At 35.8% G+C, this 14,482-nt stretch overlaps 1 protein-coding gene and 1 long non-coding RNA gene across 2 annotated transcripts in view; both read left to right on the top strand.

Moving 5' to 3' along the window:
- The window catches only part of LOC141662026 (uncharacterized), a 31,309-nt gene extending 26,650 nt beyond the window's left edge, over nucleotides 1–4,659 (top strand). The window contains exons 4-5 of the long non-coding RNA XR_012550216.1: nucleotides 3,868–3,960; nucleotides 4,179–4,659. This is a non-coding gene — a long non-coding RNA (uncharacterized LOC141662026). The remainder of the gene's footprint in view (nucleotides 1–3,867; nucleotides 3,961–4,178) is intronic.
- On the top strand, nucleotides 115–729 carry LOC141662025 (uncharacterized). Its single transcript, XM_074469080.1, has 2 exons — nucleotides 115–443; nucleotides 539–729. Exons 1-2 carry the CDS (start codon nucleotides 134–136, stop codon nucleotides 562–564), a joined length of 336 nt encoding a protein of 111 aa, XP_074325181.1. The 5' UTR covers nucleotides 115–133; the 3' UTR covers nucleotides 565–729.
- Nucleotides 4,660–14,482: the final 9,823 nt, after the last annotated feature.

Raw genomic sequence — 14,482 nt, 5'->3', positions numbered from 1 at the left:
CCATGTACTTAAGATGATCAATTTGATTGAACGTCTTGGACAACTTGGTTTTGCCATGGATGGGGAGCTGAGCCAAGACTTGGTCTTGCAATCGCTTCCGAGTTCGTTCTCGCAGTTTGTTGTGAACTTTCACATGAATAAGTTGGATGTCAGCCTGCCTGAACTCCACAATATGTTAAAGACTGCGGAATCGAATTTTTCCCCTAAGAAGAGTTTTGTTCTTCTAATTGGTGAAGGTTCCAATCCTAAGAAAAGGAAGAGGAACCCTTCCAAGAAGAAGAAAGTAGGTGAAGAAAAGCCGGTTCCACCAAAAGCTGAAGACCCCAAGAGCAAAGTTGTTTGCTTTCACTGTAATAAGGTGGGACACTGGAAGAGGAACTGCAAGGTTTACCTTGCAGAATTGAAGAAGAAGAAGGGTAGTGAGACTACCGCTTCTGATTCAGGTATGTTCATGATAGAAGTGAATATGTCATTAAATCAAATTTCTACTTGGGTATTAGATACCGTCTGTGGTTCTCATATCTGCAATTTGTTGCAGGGACTAAGGAGAAGAAGGACTCTTGAGGAAGAGGAGGTGATTCTACTGATGGGAAATGGAGCGAGAGTTGCTGCTAAAGATGTAGAATCATTTCATTTACATATGCCTACGGGCAAGACTATTGTTTTAAATAATTGTTATTTTGTTCCCTCGATTGTGAGGAATATTATTTCTATTCCCATGTTAGACTTGGCTGGATTTTCATTTATTATTGAGAATAATGAATGTTCTATTCTTAGAGATAATATTCTTTATGGACGTGGTACTTTAAATAATGGTTTGTATAAATGTGACATAATTTACTTCAGATTGAACAAACTAATAAAAGAAAAGGGATGATGAAAATCTCACTTCATTGTGGCATTGCAGTCTCCATTTAGTAGACATGGAGAGAGGGCTGCAAATTTGCTAGGAATGGTACACACAGATGTATGTGGACCAATGTCTACGCAAGCCATGGGTGGATTTTCATACTTCATTACTTTCATGGATAATAGATCTAGATTCGGATATGTGTTTGATGAAACACAAGTCTGAAGCCTTTGAAAAGTTCAAAGAGTATAAGTATGAAGTGGAGAAACAAACCAAACATAGTATTATAATTCTACGATTAGATCGAGGTGGTGAATACTTGAATGGAGAGTTTCTGGATTATCTCAAAGTAAATGGTATAGTCTCCCAGTGGACGCCTCCAGATTGGTATCAGAAAGGAGAAATCGAACTTTGTTAGACATAGTTCGGTCCATGATGAGCTATGCAAATCTTCCAGTATTCCTATGGGGTTATACATTGGAAACCTCAGCATATTTACTGAATAAGGTGCCTTCCAAATCTGTTCCTCAAACTCCGTATGAGATATGGAAAGAAAGGAAACTGAGTCTTAAACACGTTAAGATTTGGGGATGTCCAGCTTATGTCAAGTAAGTTGACCCAGATAAGCTGGAATATCGATCCGTAAAATGTAGTTTTGTGGGATATCCTAAAGAGACTTTAGGGTATTACTTTTACACCGATCATCGGGTGTTTGTCTCCAGACATGCTACCTTCTTGGAAAAGGAGTTTATCCTTGAAGGAAACAGTGGGAGCAAAATTGAACTTGATGAAGTTCAAGAAGCACAAACTACTACGGATCAAGTGGAAATACCTGTTCTGACTGAACAACCTTCTGTGGAACAGCCCATTCGTAGGTCAGAGAGAGTGTCTCGTCAACCTGATAGGTATTATGACCTTGTCATTGAGAATGACAATGAGTTGTCAATCATTGATGAAGATGACCCTAAGACCTATAATGAGGCTATGAGTAGTGTTGACTCAGAGAAATGGCATAGTGCCATGAAATCCGGAATGAAATCTATGTATACGGGATACAAAAGAATGATTTGAGAAGATGGCCAGGTGGAGACCTTTAAGGCCAGGCTTTTGGCAAAAGGATTCAAACAAAGGCAATGGATTGACTTTGATGAAACCTTTTACCTGTAGCCCTGTTAAAATCAGTTCGGATTTTGCTTGCGATTGCTGCTTACTACGACTATGAGATTTGGCAAATAGCCAGATGGTTTTCTTTCCAAGAGAAATGAAAACCTAGTGTGTAAGCTGCTGCGAACCATATGTGGTTTAAAGCAAGCTTCTCCTAGATGGAACATCCGTTTTGATGAGACAATCAAAGAGTTTGGTTTTATCAAAAACGTAGATGAATCATGTGTCTACAAAAGGGTTAGTGGGAGCGCTATAACATTTCTTGTGTTATATTAAAATAGAGTTGACACACATAACAACATAGCAGACCCACTCACAAAGCTACTTTATGAAAGTCACTTTGATCGTCATAAAGACTAGATGGGTATTAGATACCAGAGTGATTGGCTTTAGTACAAGTGGGAGATTGAAAGGAATATGTCCTAAGTCCAATCATGTATTAGGATTTAGGAATAACTTTTTATCTGTTTTGATTTCATTGATATTAATAAAAGACTTGTTTTATTTTTATTACGGGCTCTATCTATATAAGTGTTTGAATAAGATATACCATAGTTTAGAGTAAAGCTTTTTATGGATTATGATGAGATCATAATAGTGAGACCTAAAAGTTGATAACTCTAAACTTAAATAGTTCCTGATCATAGGATCACTAACTGGTAATTAATAATCCGCAAAGATCGGTACATACTATGCTTGCTTTATTATGAAGGATGTATGTTCTCATAGACATTTGTGTGGTGACACTATAGCTAGTATGTTGGTGCTTATTATAGAATAAGTTCACTGAACATGACTCGCACAGCTGAACAACTGATGGAGTTCACTCACGTGTCAGCAGTTGTTCACATAGTGATAGTTGTACAAGTATCCTTAGACTTGAGGTCATCATAGTCATCTTGTGTACACTGAACTATGCTTTGGTTTAGTTCTTAGTCTCCAGGGATAATTATTAGGGCTCTACTGGGTATAGGAATTTGTACACGAAAATAGTGTATGATCAATAAAGGATCTACCCCTTCCAGTGAAGGAAGCGAATGTTCAAGGCTGATCTACTTATGCTAGTTCAGGAATCTCTGGCCAGAGTGAATGAAATTAGAAAGGAGTTTCTAATTTGCATAGAACTAAGCATAGTAAATGGTAAGCAAGTGATTAAATTAGATAGGCTTGACACAAGATCCATGCCTTGTATTTAATCAGGACATTGTAGGGTAGAAGGAGTTTATTGTACGGTAACTATTCACTGAATAGGTTCTTGGTATTCTAAGCAGTGAATTCGTATTATCCGGATAGTCGCGATATGCTGAGAAGTATCCCTCACGATGTAGAATAAATATGATTAATTTATTAATCATATTTAATAAATTAGAGAATTTATATAAATAATGATAAAATAGTTTTATTATAATTTATTTCTACTATCGGCTTAATATTGAACCTACAGGGTCACAATATAAAAAGAGAATGATTTAATGATGGAGAAATTAATTAATAATGGCTGATAATTATTTATTTATGAAATAAATAATTAATTGGCAAATTTAATAATTGATTAAATGAGATTTAATTGATTATAAATTAATTAAGAAAAGTTCTTAATATTATTAATTAAGAATTTAATTTTGGAAATTAAATCAAGAGAGATAATTATTTCTAAAGTGTTTAGAAAAAAGATTAATAATTAAAAGGTGTTTTAATTATTAATGAGAATAATAAATGGGTTAATAATAATAATATTTTATGGGAAAATTTCAGCTGAAAATTTTGCCTATAAATATACTATTATAAACCCTATTTTTATTCCAACCCAAATTTTTCAGAAAACCTAATTCTCTCCACCTCCTCCTCCTTAGCATCGTTTTCTTGGTGGATACCGGTGGAGTGCTTCACATTTGAGGAGCAGCTGCTAAGGATCTCTGATCGTTGCTTTTGGATCACTATTAAAGGTTAGTAATCGATTCATATGTTTTAATCATGATTTATATGCTTTTATTTATATTTTATATGTGTAAAAGTGTTTTACCATGCCTCCGCTGCGATTAAAATCCAACAATAATAATATCAGATGCCACGGAAAAAGCATATACATCATCAATCTCAATACTTCAACGATCCAGTAATTTCGCGTTATGGACATAATTCATTGAGATCTCATAATTTTCAGGTACCTTTGCTTCTGTGGAAGCATTTGCCACTTCTTGGGCATGTGCCACTTCTGGGGCAGCATTCTCTTCTAGAGGGAATCCCAAGTCTGGGAGTTTTGTTACAGCCACTTCAGGGGCTTAAACCTCTTCAGGAGGCAATACCACTTCTGGGGTATTTTCAGAAACTTTTGCCACTTCTGGGGCAATTCCAATCAATTTTCGTTTTCGTGGTACAATATCTTTTGCACCAATAGGTCTACCACGCTTCTGGCATGGCTTTGAATCACCAATCAATTCTTCAAGAATTGATTTCTTAGTAGGGATTTCAACTCGTACCGGAGCATTAATAGCAGGTATATGTGACCTTATAATATGTCTAGAGTCACTAAAGGCATCCGACATTTGATTAGCAATATTTTGCATATGAATAATTCTTTGAACTTCAGATTCACATTGATTAGTACGTGAATCAATAGAATTTAATCCTGACGCATTCCATGATATTTCAGAATTTAATTTATGTAAATCATTATCTTCCCTTATTTTAGGGAACATGGATTCATCAAAATGACAATTAGCATAGCGAGCAGTAAAAACATCACCAGTTAATGGTTTCAAATACCTTATAATAGACGGAGAATCAAAACCAACATATATACCAATTCTTCTTTGAGGTCCCATTTTATTTCTTTGTGGTGGTGATATAGGAACATACACAACACAACCAATAAATACTTTTAAATGAGATATATTAGGTACTTGACCAAGAACTAATTCTTGAGGGGATTGTTTGTGGTAAGCAGAAGGCCTTATTCTAAGTATATTTGCAGAATGAAGTATTGCGTGACCCCAAACAGATATAGGTAACTTTGCCCTTAGGAGTAAGGGACGGGCAATAAGTTAAAGTCTTTTAATTAAGGATTCTGCTAAATCATTTTGTGTATGTACGTGAGCCACCGAGTGTTCGATTGAGATTCCTACTGACATACAATAATCATTAAAAGTTGTAGATGTGAATTCAGCAACATTATCTAGTCGGATTGTTTTAATGGGATGGTCAGGAAATTGAGTTCGGAGTTTAATTATTTGGGCAAGTAATTTGGCAAAGGCTGTATTTCGGGTTGTAAGTAGACATACATGAGACCATCTAGTTGACGCATCAATTAAAACCATAAAGTACCTAAATGGGCCAGAAGATGGATGAATAGGACCACAAATGTCACCTTGAATTCTTTCTAAGAATTTCGGGGACTCGGTTTGAAGCTTAACTGGGGATGGTCGGACAATCAGTTTTCCTAAGGAACATGCTGAACAATGAAGTTCATCTTGAGATATTATCTTTTGAGTTTTAAGAGGATGTCCCACAGAATTTTCAATGATACGACGCATCATAGATACTCCTGGATGACCGAGTCTTTCGTGCCAAAGGGAAATTAGTTTTGGGTTTATGACTTTGGGGATGTTGACACTATGAGATTCAAGAACTCGTATACTCGTAACATATAATCTTGAAGAAACCGAGTGGAATTTTTCTAGGACCCTTTTATTGTCAACGGTGTTTGAGGTGATGAGAAGGTATTCTTTTTCATTCTCATTAGTAGTTTCAACGTGAAACCCGTTAAGACGGATATCTTTAAAACTCAGTAGGTTTCTAGTTGACTTGCTAGAGTATAGAGCCTTTTGTATGAGTATGTGTGTCTTGTTTGGTAGAAGAAAACTAGCTTTCCCAAAACCTTCTATTATATTTGATGTACCCGATACCGTCCAGACATGTGAGTTGGTTTTAGTTAATTGTGAGAAGTATTTCTGACTCTGTAAAATAGTGTGTGTGGTTGCGCAGTCAAGAATGCATATATCTTCCATCTCTATACATATATAAATGAAAAACATCTTTATTAAAAACACACCGAGTACATAGAACAACAACATGAAACAAGTACATAAAATGAGTACATAGTGGAAATAAGTAAAACATAAAGGAAATAAGTAAAGCAAGACAATACATATGAAGTATAGTCGTCTAAACCATAATAAAGATTAGTACCAGTGTCTATTTCATTTGAGGCCTTATTGACTGGTTCATTAACTAGATTATAATTAGCGAAGTTGGTTTCTACTCTTTTTCCATTATTCCTTTTTGATGACTCGTAGAGATCAACAAGATGTTTGGGTGTGCGACAAGTACGTTGCCAGTGCCCCTCAGATCCGCACCTATGACAGATGCCTCGGTTCTCTCCTTCTTGGGGTGCCTTTCTTTTATTTGGCACTTCACGTTGCCATTTCTGGTGGCCAGAGTTATAACCATCACGTTGCCACTTCAGGTGGCCAGAATGATATTGATTGTGAAACCGACCATGGAAATTTCCACGTCCACAGTTTCGTCCATAACCCCGTCATCCTCTATGCCCTTTCCCATGTTCATTCTTCAGGAATGACGTGTTATGTACTTCAGGTAACTGGGCAGAGCCTGTGGGACGTATCTGATGATTTTTCAGTAGTAACTCATTATTCTTTTCAGCCACAAGAAGGAGAGATATCAGCTCACCATATTTCTGAAAATTACGCTCCCTATATTGTTGAGCCAGGATCATAGTGTTGGGGTGAAAGGTTGAAAGGGTCTTTTCAATCATTTCAACATCAGTAATATTTTCACCACATAAAATTAATTTTGAGCTTATCTTAAAAAGAGCAGAATTATATTCAGCTACAGATTTGAAATCTTGTAACCTCAAATTAATCCAGTCATATCAGGCAGATGGCAAGTGAACAAGTTTCTGGTGATCAAATCTATCCTTGAGATTATTCCAAAGGGTGAGTGGATTTTTGATAGTGAGGTATTCAGATTTTAGATCTTCATGGATGTGATGCCTAAGAAAGATAATCGCTTTTGCATTTTGTTCAACAGTTGGGATTTTTTCCGGGTCAATAGTATCTTTTAGGCCATTAGCACTAAGGTGTAATTCCGCATCAAAGACCCATGACAAATAATTATTCCCCGAAATAGCCAAGGCAACAAACTCTAATTTTGCAAGATTCGTCATTCTGAATAGATTTTAAATAAGATATAATATGTCACATAATATTTAAACAGGCAAGTTGAAATAATAACTTTATACAAAAGTTACGACGGCATAGCCGGCCAGAAAACTTTTGATTATTACTTGACGGCAGCGCCATCTTTATAGTAGTATTACTTGACGGCAGAGCCATCTTTATAGTATTATTTGACGGCATAGCCATCTTTATAGATTTCAATCAGTAACATAAATATGTAGTGATATTTATAATAAAATGAGGAAAAGAAAACGTACCTCTTTTATGAAATAGTTTTAGTTGATAGGGACTCGTTGGTCAGGATAAGTCGTAGCTCTTTCGAGAATAAAGGTTTAGTTGGCAGAGACTCGTGCTGATAACGTGTTATAAACCTTGAATTGAAAATATTAGTTATGTTTAATGTAGAGGAAGTATAGGAGAATAGAAGATGGAGAGAAAAATTATGTTTCATTTCATTAGCTAAATGAGGTATTTATAGTAGTTGGTTTACAAGGCTTACTAAGTAAGCTATTCAAATCTTCTTTATTAAGTATTACAAAACTTCCTCAATAAGCTTGACTTCTTTAATAAGCTTTACAAGTCTTCCTCGATAAGATTTGAGAGACTTCCTCGATACACTTTGACAATCATTTTATATTTATTCAAATATTTTAACACCAACCAAATTTTCACTTTGTCTTAAAAATCCCGCGCCTTGGAACTTTTTAAACTCTCCCTTTTGTTTTTCAACTTTACCTATGATTAATTAATTAATCATATTTAATGAATTAGAGAATTTATATAAATAATGATAAAATAGTTTTATTAAAGAATTCAAAAAATCTAAATATAAAGGATGAGGGACATAATGAAGGACTCAAATTTGATAACATTGAGATATATTGTGATGATAGTGAAGATGAGAATGATGGAGAAGGCACCTCGAAAAGAATTCAAATTTTGCCTTTGGATAATGCACAAAAATGCTGCATCAGTTGAAAGTCATAATTCAGCATCCGTTGAAAGACAAAGTGCATCATCCGTTGAAGTACATAATGAAGCATCTGTTGATCATAGTCTATCAACGGATAATCAATTTACTTCATCAGTTGATAGAACTCCCAGTTCCTTTCAAAGGATCAGTAACTTAGGGGGAGTTTCCACCAATCAACACTCTATCTCACATCATGACAATACTGAGGCAACCTCAACTATAGCTAATCTACCACCTTTAAAGAAATGGACCAAGAATCACCCTTTTGAATTGATCATTGGTGATGCTACATCTAAAGTACAAACTAGAAGGGTTACTCAAGATGAATGTCTATATAGTAGTTTTCTATCACAGGAGGAACCTAAGAGAGTGGAAGAAGCTCTATTGGATCCAGATTGGATTTTAGTAATGCAAGAGGAGCTAAACCAATTTGAGAGGAACAAGGTATGGAAGCCGGTACCCAAGCCAAAGAACAAGAGTTCTATTGATACAAAATGGGTATTCAGAAACAAGATGGATGAAAATGGCATTGTCATAAGGAATAAAGCCAGATTGGTTGCCAAGGGCTACTCTCAACAAGAAGGAATAGATTTTGATGAGACATTTGCTCCAGTTGCAAGACTTGAAGCCATCAGAATCTTTCTAGCCTATGCAGCCCATGCCAATTTCAAAGTCTATCAAATGGATGTCAAGAGTGCATTTCTGAATGGAGAATTGGAGGAAGAAGTTTATGTAAGCCAACCTCTAGGATTTGAAGATCCAAATTTTCCAGACTATGTGTATTATCTGTTGAAAGCACTCTATGGACTAAAGCAAGCACCTAGAGCCTGGTATGAGACTTTGTCAAAATTTCTTCTAGATAATCACTTCACAAGAGGAACTGTTGACAAAACTCTTTTCTTTAGAAATGTTAATGGCTCTACAATACTTGTTCAAATCTATGTAGATGATATTATATTTGGTTCTACATATGATAAGCTTTGTAAAAAGTTTGCTAAGTTAATGCAAAGCAAATATGAAATGAGCATGATGGGAGAGCTAACTTATTTTCTTGGTTTACAAGTTAAACAAGTTAGTGGTGGAATTTTCATTAGTCAAACTAAATATATTTATGATCTTTTAAGGAAGTCTGACTTAATGGATTGTTCATCTGCAAAAACTCCCATGGCCACTGCCACCAAGCTTGAATTAAACAAGGCTGAAAAGTCTCTGGATATTACAAATTATAGAGGCATGGTTGGCTCACTTCTATATTTAACTGCTAGTAGACCTGATATAATGTTTTCTACATGTCTCTGTGCTAGATTTCAAGCTGACCCTAAAGAGTCTCACCCAGTGGCTATTAAAAGAATCTTCAGATATCTCAAAGGGACTCTAAATCTAGGAATTTGGTATCCTAGAGAGTCTGGTTTTGATCTAATTGGCTACTCAGATGCAGATTATGCAGGTTGCAAAATAGACAGGAATAGTACAACTGGCACCTGTCAATTTCTAGGGAATAAGCTTGTGTCATGGTTCAGCAAGAAGCAAAATTATGTTTCTACATCAACAGCTGAAGCTGAGTACATTGCTGCTGGTAGTTGCTGTGCACAGATACTGTGGATGAGGAATCAACTATTTGACTATGGGATAACTGTTGACAAAATTCCAATATTCTGTGACAACACAAGTGCCATTGCCATTACTGAAAATCCAGTGCAGCACTCATGAACCAAGCACATTGACATCAAGTACCACTTCATAGGGGAATATGTGATGAATGGTACAGTGGAACTTTATTTTATTCCAAGTGAAAAGCAGATTGCAGACATATTTACCAAGCCACTTGATGAATCAACATTCACAAGATTAGTAAGTGAGCTAGGTAAGCTTAATTATTCATAAATTCATGTCCTTATTATAATCTGTATTGAAGCCTGAAATGAATTTGCTGCAAGAACAAAGTTGGCTTTAAGTAAAGATTATTCTATCAATGGATATTCCCTATCTGTTGAAAGCCAAAATTGTTCTATCAACGGATGTTCATTATCCGTTGAAAGACAAATACATTTCTGATAATTTTATCCTTCAACGGATAAAACTGTGTTAATCTTCAACGGATAACCATTTACCTTATCCGTTGAAGTGTCACATCAGTTATTTTAAGTAAGTCACAATGGTTGATTCTTTTACTTAACCGTTGATACATATATATATATATATACACAGTTGTATATATTTGTATTAAAGGCAGTTTTTAGAATACATACAATTTTCTTTATTCTCAAACGGCTGTAATCAACTTAAAAGTATTATTTAATCATTTTCCTTACGTTTTAATTCGAGAAAGTATAAAAGCCTTTTGAATTCTTATTTTTACTTTACGCTTTCTTGCAATCTTTCAAAAGCTTTTACTCTCTTTCTCTCCCAAAACTCTCAACTTTTCTCTGCAACCTCTACTCACTACAATGGCACCAGTAGTAAAGATAATGTCCCAGTCTGGATTTGTCTATGAGAAGAACAATTTCGTAGCTTTGGTGGAAAAGAATGAAGCCCACTCAGATTATCATAAGATGATGGACTTCATCAAGAATTGCAAACACTAGACTTAACAAGCCAATAAGGAATAAATTAGAATAAGGTTGAGCCAATCACTATGGAATACAAGCCAGTAAGGAGGAATAAGGTTGGAGAAACTTCCTTCAAGAACTTCAAGCCTGTGGTACTCAAGCCCAACACTAGACTTAACAAGGACTCTACAAAGAATCCCCTTAACTTTGCTCATTTGAAAGAAGTGGACTTTCCTCTTCCAAAGCTTGATGAAGACAAAGTTTTGGGTGGCAGCATCATAAAGCACAAAGAGACCATGGCTATCATTTATAGAGAGGGAAAGAGTATCTGTGTGGTGCAAGGACATCCCAAATTCTCAAAAGCCAAGAGGGAAGAGACCAAAAGGTTGAAGGAAGAAGATGAAAAGCTAAGGGCTGACAAAAGAGCACAAGCAAAGCTTAAAAACAGCTAAAGTCAAGTCAAATTGAAGAGAAGAAAGAAATTGAAGACAAGGGTGAAGATGAAGGTATGGGGAACATGTTTAGTGAGGATGTGGAAGGAAGAAGTGAGGAAAGAAAGGAATGGCAGAAAGGGAACAGAAGAAAGGCAAATGCAAAAAGGAAGATTGTAGATAACACTGAGGAAATCCAATCAAAATCCAGACCACTACCTTCTATTCCTAAACCCATTGTGCCTGATCCCTATATAAATATCCATGGTGAAACAATCATTCCTAAAGAGGAACCCATTGATTGGGACACCATAAAATTGCCCACCTTCTTAACTACTTTTCCACCACCAAAGAAACAGAAAAGGAAAACCAAATCAACACCTCCCCTAACCTCAATAAAATTCACTCAAAAACCTAAGTCTAAGCCACAAGCCTCAAAGGATGATTATGTTCACATTTGTGACATAAAGGAACAGACAGACATTGAACTCTACCTGGATGAGCTGGAGGAAGTAAGGGGAATAGATGCCTACAGACAGCTACCAGAAAGATTAGTGTTCAAATACAAAGGAAATGGGGAAAGGACTTGGCCCCTTTTTTCTACCTTGGTTAGAGTCTACTCAGCTATCGAAAGGGATTCTGACTTTACCAGGACTGCCAAAACTGAGATTCTCAACAAGATTGCCAGTATAAGGAAAACTTGGTGGGAGCCCAATTCCTTGCATAGAACATTACTCATCCCTGAGCATGGAATTAAAATTCATAAATCACCTCATTGGCTGATGGAGTTCAGAGACAATAAAGGAGTCAAAAGATTTTTCAGACTTGAAGACCAGCTTAAAATTGCCAGTAATAAAACTCTCAAGGACATGCAATCTAAGTTGGACATCAGTGAAGAAGATGAAGCTGAATTTTACAGACAACTCCAACTCCAAGTAGAGGAAAATGACAGGAGGCTAGGGAAGAAAACAAGGGATCAAAGGAAAAGAAAATAATTTGCTCAGCCTAAAGGAGCATCCTTGAAAACAATGTAATCCTTCAATTCTATCTCAGTACATACACTTTTGCTGCACTTTTGAATTTCTACTTGATTTCAATTCATATATTTGTCAAGTGTTTTGTTATCATCAAGTTAAACCCAAATTTATGCCTACAATTCTAGTAGACATAAATAGGGGAGATTGTTAGGAATATGTGTATTAGTTTGATGATAAGTTAAACAAAACACTTAAGTAGGAATCCAGTGTCTGTAGCCTCAACGGATAAGACCATTCTGGCTATTCGTTGATGGAGTAGCTTTACTTAGAAATAAGTTTAGTATTGTAGCATATTTCAGTTTCTATATTCGAGTTATAATTCTTAGATGTTGTGGGAAATTATAAGTCATGTTGACTACTAGTGGATATGCAAATAGGAGGGCTAATTATAAATATTTCATGCCTTGTAATTTTGTATAAGTGAAGTAGTATCAACTAATAAGTTAAAGATCTTCAACGGATGAGAAACAAAGCTTCAACGGATGTCTCTAAAGCTTCAACGGATAACATCCATCAACGGATGAGTGCATCAACGGATAAAGCTTCAACTGCTAATGCATCAACGGATGAAAGCTTCAACGGATGCTAAGTTCAATAGCAGTTGACAGTGACAATTCATAAGCTGATAGAGGCACATGGGTTGACAGAGACAATTGGAATGTGGTAGCCTCTTGGAGGAATCAAGAAAATGCAGTATTTCCATTCTGGTGCAAACAAGGAAGTATTCAAAGATTCATAGATTATCCTAGATTGCATTAGATAGAGAAATAAAGAAGAAACATGTGAAGAAAATTTTCAATTGTATCTTATATTTTTGTCTTCACTTATAAACTTGGTGATATATAAACCAAGTTGCAGCTAGTAATTAGAGTGTGAATTTTCCAGAGCTGTTTAGAAAAACATTGAGAGAAAATCATCTAGTTTGTACTAGGAAGCAGCTGTGATCAATTTCTTGAATCATATATTTTTTGAAAAAACACATCTCTGGTGGAACAACTAATCCACCAGAAAAGTTTTTAAGTCTTTTGTGTTCTTTACATTTGTGTTTGAATATATATCTGTCTGCACCAGCTCAAAGCAATTCACACACACTTGTTCATCAAAACATATAGCCTTTGAAACTGCTCAAAACTTGAAAAAGTTTTGAGATTTACATTCAACCCCCCTTCTGTAAATCTCATTGTTAGTTCCTTGGGAATAACAAGCCCTGCAAGTAAAAGATGAGTGTTCAACCTTAGAAGGTGATGGTGAGGGCGTGCGATGTGTAAGTCGGGGGAGCCCCTGATGCAAGAAAATAGATAACATGGGTGAATTATAGGTACAAATGGATTCTTCATGAAGATATTTAGTGATTACATCAGAGGGCCGATGCAAAGTACAAGTCAAGATGTCACACTTTAGCTGCACAAACTCAATTTGTAATTTGAGACAGTCAATCTTCTCAAATTCTCAATGTGAATCCAAGACTCTTGAAACTGCTATTATTTCAAACCCTTGATGCTAACAAAAAGGGGGAGAAGTAAGTTGAGTAGTTTAAGATTACAAAAGACAGAAGTCATAGCTCAAGCAGAAGTCATAGCTCAAACTGAGGGGGAGCAACTCTAAGGAAACAATCTTAAGAAGTCACAACTCTAGCTGAGAGGGAGTAACTCTAGCTAGTTTACTAGAGCTTAATAAAAATGAAGAACACATCCACACAACCACAGGATTGCCTTGATTCTGAATCATTCCTCCTGTGAGTACAAATGTTCATTTTAGAACATGAGGCATTTCATTTCTTGAGACAATGCATTTCATAAATTTGGATGAATGTGATAATTGTTAATGAAGAATCACAACCCAAACTCATCAAATATGAAAATAACTCCTCAAATATACCCAAACAGCTCATTCCAGTCTTCTCCTGAATGTTAGTTATTTACCAAGTCCTTAAATTAGTGATGCAAATCCTGAATTCATTGTGAAGACATATTTAAAAACTGATGTTTATTATCCTCTGGATGATATATTGGAACATTAGTCTCTCAATTCAGTCATAGTCAGTTAAAACCTTGTTTTTTAAAGGCTAATCCGTTTTCACAGCTTTCAACTGCTATGACACTCTCAACTGCTATTACCTTCTCTTCATCAATGATTATCGTTCAGTTGTTGATAAATGTTAGTTCATAAATTGCTAGACTTCTGGCATAGCCATTTACAAGTCATATTGTGTATCAACACCTGTCTTATAGCAGTTATCAGTGAGCATTTCCCGATTCAGAACCGAGAACCGAACTGAAC

Source organism: Apium graveolens, chromosome 5 (assembly GCF_009905375.1).
Source record: "Apium graveolens cultivar Ventura chromosome 5, ASM990537v1, whole genome shotgun sequence".
Classification (NCBI taxonomy): domain Eukaryota; kingdom Viridiplantae; phylum Streptophyta; class Magnoliopsida; order Apiales; family Apiaceae; genus Apium; species Apium graveolens.
The sequence above is the reverse complement of the archived record's forward strand: the minus strand, read 5'-3'. Positions and strand labels throughout refer to the sequence as shown.

Excerpts from the sequence above, each read along its gene's own strand:
- LOC141662025 (XM_074469080.1), top strand. The coding sequence starts at position 134 with ATGAATAAGTTGGATGTCAGCCTGCCTGAACTCCACAATATGTTAAAG. Across the intron at positions 444-538 it reads GACTACCGCTTCTGATTCAG|GGACTAAGGAGAAGAAGGAC; the intron begins GTATGTTCATGA and ends AATTTGTTGCAG.